This window comes from Mauremys mutica, chromosome 5 (assembly GCF_020497125.1).
Source record: "Mauremys mutica isolate MM-2020 ecotype Southern chromosome 5, ASM2049712v1, whole genome shotgun sequence".
NCBI lineage: Eukaryota > Metazoa > Chordata > Testudines > Geoemydidae > Mauremys > Mauremys mutica.
The window spans coordinates 99,443,340-99,457,626 of NC_059076.1; the positions used below are offsets into that span (position 1 = coordinate 99,443,340).

The 14,287-nt window shown below is 41.5% G+C and overlaps 1 protein-coding gene across 8 annotated transcripts in view; it reads left to right on the forward strand.

The window, feature by feature from the left end:
• The window catches only part of APBB2 (amyloid beta precursor protein binding family B member 2), a 336,412-nt gene that overhangs the window by 196,016 nt on the left and 126,109 nt on the right, over positions 1-14,287 (forward strand). Inside the window, exon 1 of one of the 8 annotated variants that reach the window (XM_045018111.1) lies at positions 9,058-9,107. The exons of the other annotated variants lie outside the window; for them this stretch is intronic. Coding sequence (XP_044874046.1) covers positions 9,059-9,107 — 49 coding nt within the window. The 5' untranslated portion in view covers position 9,058. Of the gene's footprint in view, positions 1-9,057; positions 9,108-14,287 lie in introns of those variants that run through there. 8 annotated transcript variants of the gene reach the window in all.

A 14,287-nucleotide genomic window follows, 5' to 3' on the forward strand; every position in this document is an offset into this window, starting at 1 on the left:
TAGCTGGTAACAAGATGTAGGGTTGGAAGTTCCAGATAGGGCAAAGCCGGGAAAGCTGTAGCTGGCTTGAGGAAGCAACTGTGGGGGGCAAGACTACCTCATAGTCTTGGGAATAAAGAGACAGTTCGAACTTTACCTGATTCCAGGAGAGGGAAGAGACTGAGTGGAGCTGGGGAAGGGTGGAAAAGCTGTACTTTGCTTGGAAACTTCAAGGTGGACAGAACTCGGGGTGGAGGTGCTATATGAAACTGGAGAAGAGGATTTATATTGAGTTTATTTTATATGAATAAACCAGACCCCAAGAAGGGGTTCTGTTATTGGACACAAGCATTTTGTGAGTTAATCCCAGCCATGAGGGGGCTCTCAGAGGGCGGACGACCATGTTACAGTGTTTAATAAGGATTTGTCAATATAATTTACTATAAATTGCTTTATTTTATCAAATGTAACAGGGTCAGATAGGCATATAAACTAGCTCCTATGAAGTATGGAGACAGAGCCTCATATTTGTAAAATTATAGTACTAAGATGATGAGAGCAAAAGAACTAAGCAGATTTAACACAATAGTCTTTTTAATGCTGGATGGATGTATAGAAGATGATGAATTACTCCGATTTCACTTAATACCAAGAGCCAGGTATATGCTATGAGAAAAGTTTCTAATGGGAGGTTTAAACTGAGTGCAATGAGATACTCAAAAATAAACTTCCAAGTTACCAACATCCCTCAAGTTCTACAGAAGATCCGATCTCATCTCCTTCTCCCACAGTCAAAATCTTCCCATATTTTCAAACACTCATTCTGCCACCCAAATTCCCTTCTGTAAAACACATCTCTTTCACGATGTCTTTCAACAACAAACATACAGTGACAGGAAAATGCATGTGTAATATAGAACATGTTGCCATACAGAAAACTGCATGCAGCTGAAGTTAAGTTCCCTGTCAAATAGGAAGACAAAATGAGTAAAGGTAATAACAAACAAACCTCAGAAATCCAGGGAACAAAAAGTTGAGGTTGCATTTAAGAAGTCCCTCAGATGACCTTAATTACCTGTCTCCGTAGTACATCCTTCTTTGTATGTAGATTATTGGAAATGTACTGTATGAAGTATTGGCTTTACTGTTTGTTTCATGCATTCATGTCTCAATACTGAGTGTAGTGATTTGTCATCAGCGTAACTTGCTCTTTTCACTTAGTACTAACATGATGTGAGGTGCTGTGGCTGCCATCAGGAATCCCAGGGCCCTCCAGTATGCTATCAGTCTAATGCACATGTTGAGTATGACACTAAAAAAAGTGAAGAAGCAGGGCAACCAATCTACACTTAAAAATGAGATGTTCTCTTTTTTTTAATTATTATTGTTACTGATCAAATTAAACCAGTTTTGAAATAGGAATGGATGAGGTAGTGTGTTCTTTCTGGATGAGAAAGGGTAGCCATGAAGACCCTTTGTGGTGAAACAGAAGATGGCTGTATGTAGTGTACTCTGCAAACGGTGGTTGGTCTTGTCCACTGCATTGGGCCTGAGGAAATCTGGAAACAGTTCCCAGTACAGACCCAGATTTCCTTTGTGACCTTGGGCAAGTCATTGTTCCTGATGTGTTAAATGAGAATTGTACTCCTTCACCTTCCAGGACTGTTACAAAGATAAATTTCTTAATGTGTGTGAAGTGCTCAGTCGTATGGGAGCCATATAAATATTTAGGCAGATAAAATACTTTGTATGGGAGTAATGCTAAAACTCTCTTCATGCCTCAAAAACGTGTGTTAATTGCACCAAAAGCATTAAAGAGAGCGTGTAAGTTATCATTATTTTGAAAGAACTATAGTTTACAGACTTTAAACCAGGCCTGCACAACTCGTAAAGCAGCGAGGGCCATATTACTTCAAAGAAAACAGCTGAGGGCCGAAACCCCCCTGGCCCCACTCGGAGCCCCCCCCAGTGCCGCTGAAACAGCTCCCCCCCAGCGCCACCCAGCCCCCCTGAACACAACCCCCCCAGCAGCGCCCGGCCCGCGGAAACAACCCCCCCAGCACTGCCGAAACAACCCCCTCCAGTGCCACCCAGCTCCCCTCCCCCAAAACAACCCCCCACCCAGCGCCACCTGCCCCATGGAAACAAACCCTCCTTCCCTAGCGCCGCCCCACTGAAACAGCGGTATTGAACCTTGGTAATATGTTATAGTGGGCCCCTAAAGTAGTATAATTAAGGTAAAAGAAAACTGTCTTTTTGCTAGAAGTAGAATAAGATCTTCCCCACACTTTGTAATCAATTGCCCTGTTGAATGAATGAAGTGTGAATGAGCAAGCGTGGAAGGCAGCACCTCCAGACAGCTGCAACCCTTGGAGAGGGGATGGGAGTCAGACCAGATCAGTAGAACAGGTCAGCCACTGACTCACCACTTGCCTCCTCAGCTCCCCTTCCCCCCCGCTGGCTCACCTGCCCGCCCCGCCATTGCCTGCCCGCTCGCCTCAGCCCCACCCCGGCTCGCCTACTCACCCCCTGCCACTGCCTGCCCGCTCGCCTCCTCAGCTGCCGGCTCACCTGCCCCCCCCCATTGCCTGCCCCCTGCTCGCCTACTCACCCCCAGCCACTGCCTGCCTGCTCGCCTCCTCAGCCGCCTCCTCCCCCGCCACTGGCTCACCTGCCCCCCCCCCCGCCACTACTCACCTCCTCGGTCCCCCGGCTCGCCTACTCACCCCCCACCACTGCCTGCCTGCTTGTCTCCTCAGCCTACCCCCCCATCCCGGCTCACCTACCCCCCCATCTACTCACCCCCTGCCACTGCCCATCCGCTCGTCTCCTCAGCCCCCCTCCCTCACACGCTGCTTGCCTACTCACCCCCCCGCAGGCCGGACAGTGAACCCACCTACTCACCCGCCCCCGCGGGCCGCACAGTGAGCCCGCGTGGGCCGCACGTTGTGCAGGCCTGCTTTAAACTAAGAATAGTAGCGTGAGGAACTTATTAGCCTTGTGTGGCCTTCTATTAGACCTCAACCTGGTTATACACGGGATTCTCTTAACTCAGAAAGGAACTAAACTTGAACAATGGAGATGACAGTTGCTGCAGCAGATTAGAAGGAATAGATATGCATAAACCTAGAGAAACACATAGCAACAGTGCCTGAGAGATACAAAGCAGTTATTGCTGCCAAGTTTTGCCATACAAAATGCTGATTTTAAAAAAAGTAAAACAGATTTAATTTGAGACTTGTTATAATTCAATTTTATGTTGTATTTTGAATGAATCATAAAAAAATGTGAAAAAGAAGCTTGTTCTAATGCATTTGCACATTACTGTAAATGGACCTGTCAGAATAAAGCAGTTTTAGTTCATCCATCATTCAAATTATGTCTTTGCACCACTCTCAACTGTCCAGCTTCACTGCCCTTTAATTAGCTGAATTCAGTATGTACAGAAAATGCTAACAAGAATCCCCTTGAAACCTCAGAATGAATTGCTGCATTTTATGCAATTGCTCCTCCTGAGAAGCACAATCTAGCATTTGCTTCTCCATATTGTGCTCTTCTGAGGTCAGAGGGATATAGAGTTTTTAATGCTAGCAAAATTCTCTCCTAATACCATTTGTCCAATATCTCACTTTTAATGTAGATTTTTTCCAATTTCAAATTTTCATCCTAACTTCCGCCCCAAAATTGTCAATTTCTCGAGTCTGTTAATAATCGAAATGGATTTTCAAGAACTTACTATGTTCCTATTATATTTTTCCCCTCTTCCCCCTAATTAAGTGGGAATTAAATATGACTTCACTGACTTCAGTAAATACTAAACATTGACTATCTTTCTGTATTCTCTAAGAGAGGTTGGTTTTTACTGGAGAAACTGTGGGTCCAGAGCCTGTTGTTGCTCTTCAATATAAGGGTTTTATGACATATATTTATTATGGTGAAATTAGGACATATGTTCTATCTTTAATATCTCATGTTAAAAATAAGTAATATGACAATGGGCTGAAGGTAACTCAAACTACATGTATTTACAGTCATTCCTAGGCAAAGCAGACCTTGTACTGAAAAAGGCTACGGTGCAGGAGATCCTGAACTCTGTAGTGCTTCATTATGTGAAAATATCTCAACACTTGATAATTAAGCCTCACAATACCACATCTGGCACTTGGGAAACTGAAGTGAAATGGCTTTATAAAGGTCACTCAGATATTGTACACTAACTACAGTCAAAAGCTTAAATTCCCTACACAGGTATATTCCAGGGTGCAGAATCTGGTCCCAGCTGTATAACAGAGAGCACCACAATGCACAGGCTTCTCTTTAGCTTTGTAGGCATTCTGTAGCTTGGGGTCAGGGGGACATTCTGTGTTCATCACTTTTGGTTTCTGTCTTTGCAGACTGATGCTTACTATTTTGCTTGCTTGTTCTAGATAACGCTTATGTTGTATCTGAATTGTGAAATGCTTTCAAATGAAACTCTTATCGGTCTCCTAGTTTCACTTACAGCAGTTTTATACCAGTGAAATACCATTGATTTCAGTGGAGTTACTCCTGATTCGCATTGATGTGAGAGGAGAATTAGGTCCTGTATTTTTATTTGTCACCTATCCAAATAAGCGTGTCTCTAAAATATATTATAATGCCTTGTAGAATCCTGTTCTCAGAGGGGAAAAGAGAGAGCAGAGGCTTGCCTAGTAATTTGTCACACCAAGCTGTAAGAGAGGAGAAGCAAACTGCTGCTGTTTGTTCCTTCAAGAGGGCACTATTCAGTGGGGTAGGTACCAGAGCTCACAATTACACAGCAATCCATTTTTTCTGGTCTGCAGAGAAGAACTATATTGTTGAGGAACACCAATTTTGGTCAACAGGAACGATTTGTGCTTTGGAATACTGTGTGATGAGAGAGTACCTTAAAAATGCAACAGCTTCGTTCCCAATGAACATAAAAAAAGTTAGAGCTAGACCCTACTGTGTATTGAACTGATTTTTTAAAAGGAAAATCTTATGCCATCTAGTGGACAAAATAAAGAACCAGCTTCTTAAATAACCATTTGAAAGAGACCCACTAATGTTGATGCTTACCTGCTATAGCAATTGTATTTATTGGCTGGCTTGATGCTTACCTGCTGTAGCAATTGTATTTATCGGCTGGGTAACTATCTCACTTGCTATAGCAAATAATTAGTCGTTTTCTGTGCCACGAGGATGAAGCTATTTAGACTAGGCTACAATAAAATCCAAATCAACAAAATGCATTTGTGGTTTACAAAACTGAACATTGCCAAAAACAAAAGGGTCTGGGAGATGCCTCTTTCTTTTTACTTACCCATTGATCTTGACCTGGTTTTGAGATTGAAGCAGGAGAATGAAGTCTCTCTGATAACACTTTTGATGTTAGAAGAAAGAAATTTTTCTTTCAAAGCAACAATAATTTGTCTCTTTTATACGCATTATTTGAGGCCCTGTTTCAGCAAGGTATTTAAACATATACCTCAATGAGGCACACGCTGAACTATACTAGTGAATAATAGCCTATGTTCAGATACTCCCCCTCTCCCCCCAGATGAGAATGACAAAGGTCATTCTTTTTTAATTTCGTATTTGAACAGCTATTGGTTTGAATGACTAAGAATGCTGTACCTTGAGACTTTTTTGTACAGTGACACTACATTAAAACTCAATTAAAGATTGCTGAGTGAATTTCACAGGTAATTCTTTATATGCTGGTGCTCAAGCAAAGCAAATATTTGTGTGTTTTCCTTGTTCCTTTCCTTTTGACTGTTTAGACACAATAGAGTGGCAGAAGAATAAAATATTCTGACATCAAATTACAACAGGAAGATTGTATGTCTAAAGTTATTTGTAATAGGATGGGGAAATTTATCTGCATAATGTGTAAGAGGTGAAATGCCGTGGTATTAATTTATCAATATGCCCAGTCTCTCTAATATGTCATAACGATATAATATGTACCAAATATTTATATGTGTTAGAAAAATCTAAAATTAATCCTAATTAAGGAGAGAAACTTAATTTACAAACATAATCAGAATAATTGTTCAAAGGCCTGTAGTGACGAATATCAACAGCAAAAAGAACAGGAATACTTGTGGCACCTTAGAGACTAACAAATTTATTTGAGCATAAGATTTCGTGGGCTACACCCCACTTCCTCAGATGTAGCCCACGAAATCTTATGCTCAAATAAATTTGTTAGTCTCTAAGGTGCCACAAGTACTCCTGTTCTTTTTGCGGATACAGACCAACACAGCTGCTACTCTGAAACCTATCAACAGCAAATTTTTTTTTAAATTAAACATTTAGACAATGGCTGTGCATTATAAACATTTGTTAAAATAATCTATGAATTTGTTATCCTAATAACTAGAAGAAGAAATGAAGAAACAAATGAAGGAATGAACAAATGAAGAAAACATTTGGTTAATATTAGATATTAGGTTCTCAGTGCCATGAGTTTTGTGACAGATTTTGAGTTGCTCTGTTATAATTTATGAATATTATGTTCTATTTATTTGTCTGATTTTTTTGTAAGGGGGTTACTGTTTTAATACAAGGGGTTACATTCAATCAAGAGTTGGCTGCAGGTAGGCAGGAAATAGGACAAAAACTTCAGATATCCACCCATTTACCCGCCCATAAGGAACTGTGCTAGACTATATGCATTGATATCTCACGTCTTTACACCACATTGAGCTCAACAGACCAATTTGTCTCTCTCATACTGGAGTGAGTGGAGAAGTAAGTCCCACCTCCACACGCTCCCTCACTTGAATTCTCACTGTTGGTGAGATGGTGACAAACAGAGGGGAAAAGATCCATTTTCCTTCTCCTAGCTGCTTCATTTATATCTTCAGGAGCAGCTGGCTACTGTGGGTGGTCCAACCTGTTTCCTGGCCTCTGCTGCATATTTGGAACGGGGCTAAATTCACACCATTTTCCAGTAAAATATTAAATGGAATAGCCTCTAACGTTTCCACCAGCAGCTTCCCTGTATAAACCTAGCAGGGTTTGAGGATTTGGTATAGGCAGGGCAAATTATTTTACCCTTGAAGCTTTCACCCCTGTCTCTCTGCCTGCCAGCACCTACTGAGTTTTCATCACAAGGGTTTTACTAAGATGCAGGCAGTGCCAGTGTCCCTCCACCCCTTGAATGTCTCTCCACTAACCTTCTGCCTGCATTGGAGATCTGGGAGTTCCCATTAGTACAGCAAGATATATGCACAAATGCCCGGGGAATGAACTTTGCTGCCTGTACATTGTATGCCCCGGCTGTGTAATTTCCTCCCTCTGGAGGCCAAGTAATATAGTTATCTCTATACAGTTGGACAGTCAGTCAGTTAACTTGTAGTGGCTCACTGTCAGCCCCCGGTGCCTGATCCCTAGGCAGTCTGCCCGCTTGTGCCCAGTTCCCTGATACACCTCTACCCCAATATAACGCGGGCCTCGGGAGCCAAAGAATCTCACCACCTTATAGGTGAGACCACGTTATATCGGGTTTGGTCCAGTACGGCTTCTCCGGCAGTGATTTAAAGGGCCCGGGGGCTCTCTGCAGCGGCTGGAGCCTCTGGCCCTTTAAATCACTGCCTGAGCCCAGAGCCCCGGTGGCCGGGCCCAGTGCTCCAGCTGCTGCGGAGAGCCCCGGTCCTTTTAAATCACAGCCGGAGCTCTGGCAGCGGGCCTCAGGCGGGGATATAAAGGGCCCAGGACTCCCCACAGCAGCTGGAGCCTCTGGCCCTTTAAATCCCCGCCCGAGCCTGGCTGCTGGAGCCTTGGCGGGGATTTAAAGGGCCTGGTGCTCCAGCTGCTGTGGGGAGCCCCTGGCCCTTTAAATCACCGCCGGAGCTCTGGCAGCGGGGCTCAGGTGGGGATTTAAAGGGCCTGGGGCTCCCTGCTGCTTTACCACGTTATATCCGAATTCCTGTTATATCAGGTTGCGTTCTATTGGGGTAGAGGTGTAATTAAAATACCTCAGATCTCTGTGACTTCCTTTCGGAAGTTGTCTTGGAGCTGCTGCTCCCCCTAGTTTGGGATTACTTGCTTCCTGTTGCTGGGGTGAACCCACATGTTCCCCCCTGCTACGGTCCCATGCTTGGGCCAGGTCTCTTTGGGCTTCTTGCATCCAGACCTGCTATCTACATATTCATCAGTCAGCTGGCCTACAGTACTGGGGTCTTCTGGCTTCCGATCACTTACCCACATTCCAAGATCCTGGGGACACAGATTTATAAAAATGTTAACCCAGCCACTTCATACAGCTCATTTATGGTAGTGATGCCCCAGCTCCCCAGCTTAGTTGCCACCTCCATATAGGTCATCGCCTTTTGCTTTTGGATCTCTCCCCCCCCCCGGCCCCCAATCTTTCCCTTGGGAATCTGTTCAAATTTAAGAAGCAAGATGATTTTAAATTATTCATAGTCCACACAGTCTGTCCCTTCTCTATCCTTTTTAAGTCACAGACCTTCACAAAAGTGTGAAATGAGCAATGGTATCCTTACCCTCCTTAAACTAGGGTAACTGTTCTGTGCCAGTTCAGTCCTGGGATATTAGAGAGACGAGGTGGGTGAAGTAATATCTTTTGTTCGACCAACTTCTGTTGGTGAGTGAGAAAAGCTTGTTGGTTCAATAAAAGATATTACCTCACCCACCTTGTCTCTCTTCTTTGCTTCACGTTTAAAGGCTTGAACCTGCACCTGTTGAAGTCAATAGCAGAGTTTCCGTTGACTTCAGAGGCACGGGTCAGGTTCTGTAATGCTCATCCCTGCAAATTCCACTTCTTACCACTCTGCCCTGGAGCTTGAACAAATCTTTCTCTTGTGTGCCGTTCAACACGCATGTGACTTGTTCACAGAGATTCTGCAAGGGAGATGAGCGTGTTGTCATGACAACCAGTTGCATGCTGTGAGGAAGGACTGCTGCAAATGACCAGCTTCTGGCTGTTTATCGCTCCTTGTTGAGTAATGTTACCAAAATTAGACAAGTTTTTCTGATTTGTAACTACTTGTCCTAGTGACTTGCATTTTTGCTGTATTTATTTCTGAGAGCATTCATGCTTCTTGCTGTGATGCTTGGGAGAGACTACGTGCTGACCATCGTAATTGTGAATTATGAGGGTAGGTGGTACTGTTGATTATACTGTAGCACACGCAAAGTGATGAGAAAATGATCTGAAATTATGCAGATTTTAAATTTGTGTGTTTGATCACCAGAACAGCAAGCGTAGCAATTTAAAACGTAGTATCTGCATCCAGGTCTGTAATGGTGCTGGGTTTTTTTTTTTATATTATTGTTTCTTAATTTGTCTATTGCTTCACCTCAATTATTCCACATCTTTTCCCTCTGAAGTCGTCTTTGAACTGCAGTGTGTGTAATAGGCAGAAATATGCGTCCATTGAGGGCCAAGTGCTGGCCCCACTGAAGTCAATGGGAATTTGCCATTGACTTCAGTATATAGATTGGGCTCTTGAAGCAGATTTGGTTTTTTTGTGAATGCATTTTATCAAAGGTTCAGGCAGGGGGAAGGAAAGTCTCTTTAATCCAAGATTAAAAACTTTATAAAGAATTTTTTTCACAATTGTTATTCTTAGTTTTTTTCCAAAACTGTTTTATTCTTCATGACTCCTCATTTCTCCTCCTCCCTTCTGTTTTTTTCTATTTCCACTTCTGTGTCCAACAGGGGGAATAAATAATATCCGAAATTCATTGTATGCGACTTCATTATTTGTTTAATTCCAGCTGTGACCAGTTTTTAAATTGTTGTTTTCCTAGGCTGTCAAAACTTCGGGACAGATCCTGCCCTTAAGTCCTAATGCAGTCCCGCTGTTTGCTATCTCTGACAAGGGAAGATTTGCAGAATCTGGTTTTATTTTGCTAACAAAACATTTTTCCAGTTGAATTCCTTCATTTATAGTATGTATCCACCATCTGCTGGAATGTGAACAGCTGTGTTATGAAATCACAGCACTGGGCCTCCAACAATAACATCTTTGAATTGTCCTCAGGCTCTGATATTGGATTTACTGTGGAGAGAAATGGATGGTGGAAGAGAATGGAAGGAGAATAACTATAGGCCAGAATGCTTTACTATTTATACTGAAAACTATAAACACATCACAAACACATTACCAAAGCAGACATGCCAAACCCATGAAAAAATGCAGAAATTGGGCTTGTTTTTGGCTTAATTGGCTTGTGAGTTGCTTGCTGGCTAGTTTTTGGATTGTAGATTGTTGCTTGTTGCTTCTATTTTTTTTTTTCATCGGCTCCCAGCATGCAGGGGCAAAAGGTGGGCAAGCAGGAGCTAGGGGGAAGAGAGTAAGAGGTGCACAGTGGGTCCACCACAGTCGCAGGCTGCACGCCGGGGAGGATCTAGTCACATAGAGTGTTGGGATTCTTAGGTATTGGCTTGTTTTGGCCGTGTTTTGAAATAGGATTAGCTTGATTTTTGGCTTATTGTGTAAGTCAGGATGCTTATTTACCGCGTGAAAGTTGGCAACTGCGGACCAAAGGTGCTACCAGCCTTTAGGGCAAACTCAAACTGTTTGTCACAGTTGAAAGTTCTTGATTTTGATATATTTGATACTTATCAAAGTCAGGCTCAAGACCTGAATTTCAAATCTATCCCCTTTATTCAAAGTATCCATCAAGTAGAAGGGCAATTATTCTGGTTTGAGGCTGATAGAAGCATATATTTAAGGAAGGAGAGAATTGAGGTCTATCAGGTCCATATCTTTGTATAGTAAGTACATTTTGCTATTCAGAAGCTTATTTTCTATATCAGTATCTATATCTATATATATATTTGCTTACAAGCCATTTGGTCTCACTGCATTATATTTTCAAACTATTCCTAATTCCAGTAATAGTCTGTGAAAGAAGTCCTTCCTAAGACTAAAGGCCAGATTCTCAGCTGATGTAAATTGGAGTAGCTCCACTCACTGCAGTGGAGTTGTATCAGTTTACATCAGCTGAGGATCTGACGCTAAGCTTTTTTCCCTGCACTTTTCAATTGAGTGTGATGTCCCTATCTTGGAAGTAAAAAGGATCTATTTTTTAAACACATCCTTGCATGGCTCTTTTAGGTATTTGAATCTGATTATACAATATAATCTTTTTATCTTTTCTCATGAGATGTAGCTATTTTATCATGAATGAACCTTGTTGCCATTTTCTGAAAAGTGGGATCCTTCTTGTTTTTAAGTACACAGTGATCCAGATGCAACCACACCATGACCTGATATTAGCATACCTTTTAATTTTGAAATCTGCTTCCTTATTTATGACCCAGCACTTCTTTGGCTCTGTGCAGTGGTCCTGTACTGTAACACAGTATATTGTTCACCGATTTCCAGGCTTCTTTTCTAGGTCTTTTCTAACCATTTAATAAACGTTTCCCTTTTGTGTAAATCTCTACCTTGCTATTCCTGACACTGAGAGCAATATTTCATCCTCTTTCTTTACCCTATCCAGATCTCTAACTGCAGATTGTACCATTATATAATTACCTCCATTTAATGGCGCCAAGCCGTTGAGCTCTATTTTTCATAAGGATTTTCTGTCCATGGAGTAGGTGTAACCCTCTGACCCTATCTCATGGACCAGTTTTAAATCCCTGGTTCAGTCTGCGCACACACAGTTACTTGCCCTTGCTCTTGCTTTAGATCCCTAAAGACTTTTCTGAAACTGAGGTAAGTCATAGCTTTTGCTTTGTCCATTCTTTGTTACAGATTTCTTTGAAGAAATGTCAGGTTCATCACAATCCATTTAAATTACCCTTTCTGTCTTTTGTTGCATGTCTTCTCATCCCTAATAATTTTTCCTAGAATAGAAACTAGCACTGTCAATCAATCAGTCCTGTGGTATCCTTCTTGTGCTGAATAACACATACTAATGCTAGTAGTAATATTAGTTCCTTAAAGAATGTAGAGCTAAATCCCATCCTGTCCAGGTGTTTTGTTGAATTTGTTGCCAATGTGGCAAGATGCATTTCTGGCCTATATCGAGAAAATACCCTGAATCAACTAACCTGGCACAACTAGCATTTTAGCCACCTATTTTTTAATATCTGCTCCTGACATAAATATGCTCATAAAGGGGGAAATTTGGATCTCATTGATACTGGTGTAATGCAGACTTTCTCTCCTAAGGTCAGTGGAGCTAGTCTGGACAACACTAGGGTAAATGAAATCAGAATTTGGCTCAAAGTACATTAATTACCTCTGCTAATACTTCTCCAGCCTCTTTTGTTATAATATCTGTATCTTTCTTAATTGGACCTATACCACTCTTTTTTCCTATTATAAACAGTGCTAATAAAATATTGTTCTTTCAAGCATTGTATATGATGTCTTTTGACTTTTCTCATCTATCATAACCCATTTTGTGCTGTATCTTTGCACTTCTCTTTTTTTTCCCCAATAAGCATTCTGTGTGTTCCCCCCCCCCCAGTTATATCTAATCCTTTCCTTTTACTTGTGCATTCATTTCTAAAAGGCATATTTTATGCCTTAACTGATATTAAACTTACAGCTAGTCTACCTTGCCTACACTGGAAACCATGAACCAATTAAAAGCTTCTGTCATTTGTCATAGTTAGTTTTTTAATTATGCAATTCCACAAAGCATACCGAGCTCTACCTGAGAATGGTGCAAGTCATGGGTCAGGTACTAGTAAATTACAGTGTGGTGAGGTACAAAAACTGTGAACTTTGCATGCCACTGGTATGCCTCCCACTTTGATCAGTGACCTTGTATGACAGCCTGGTGACAATTGCCATGGAACGAAAGGCATGTTCATGACACTGCAAAACAATGGAGAAGTAAATTGGCTCCACTTGCTGCTCTTTTCAGTTTGCCTAGCACGAGAGATCCTGTTATAATTTTGATCTCTGCCTTGTTGGGGCTAAAGAATTATTCATATTATGGCAGCAATTTGATTGTTGTCCCTTCTCTCTGAAACAGCAATAAAAAGCAAGCAATAAAAATACTGATTTTTACAAAGGTGGTCACCAAATGCATATGCTGTTTACATTACCATCCAGTTGCACTTAGTTTGTTTCCATTTCGTTTTAAGACATCTGCATTACAGTATTCACCCAGTACTGGATACTAAAATAAACGTACCTTGAAATAAAAATTTAATTCCCAAATTTGCTAATCATCTTGCCAAACTCAGCATCTAAATTATAGCCTACAGTATTGAATGGAGTTTATTGCTGCTATACATCAGCTCTGTGGTAGAGCCTGGCAGCTGTAGGAGAGAGTTCTAAAACAGCAATACATTATTTTATGCAGGCTTGACTATACTTGGCACTCTGAAAATACAAATTGCCTTGTTGGAGGGTCCCTTCCAGCCTAAGGTCCCATGTAAATACAACTATATTTTCTGAATCTTTGTCCTCTTGTAACAGTTTATTTGGTATAGGTAATTTCACAACAGTGATACTACAGCTTTTCTGTATGCAACAGAATCTTTTGAGGCTTTCAACCACGTGCAGTTCTTATTTATACCGATGACTGAATTAAGGCAGTATTAGTTCTTCCATTATAAACTCCCTTTTTTCAGCCATTCATATAAAAATGCAGATATAAACATTTATTTCTGGGTGAAGCTTGATAGAGAGGGTTTCAGAAGAGGAGGTCTTAAGCCTGGCCTACGTGGGACAATTGGCTGGCGTCGCTGTTATGGAATAAGCTATTCCAGAATAGCTCCTCATGTAGACACACACTATTCTAGAGTAAAAATTATTTTATTTCAGAATAATTACAGTTATTCCAGAATAACTATGCTGGTCAAATTCCTTGGATCAGGCCTTAATTGGCAGTCTTTACTTGGGCAAAATGCCCATTGAAAAGTATTGGGTCCCTATTACTGTGACGTCCTTTCAAATGAATCCACCCACATCAGATCAGCTGTGAGTCTTTAACAATATTGATACTGAAATTGTCAGCTCCGGATTTCAGGGTTTATAATCCATTGAAATTAATTGTGACATTTCATGCTTTTCTGAGGGTGAAATCCTGGGAGAGAGTTCTCAGACCAAATAACCAGGCTGTATGCTCAGAGCAAGTAAGCAGAACAGAATTGACGGCACCAGTGGATGATGACTGGTGGGCAACTGTTGTTCAGCTGATAATACAGAATATGGAGAAGTAGTAGATACCCATTGGGGCCAGGATTTCAAATGTACAGATATAGTTTCATTTTGTTTCTCTGCAGCCAGCACTGGTTCTCATTCAAAAGGACATCTTTATAGTGAGAAGGGCTAAAATCTTCCTTGCCAAAGGAATGCTG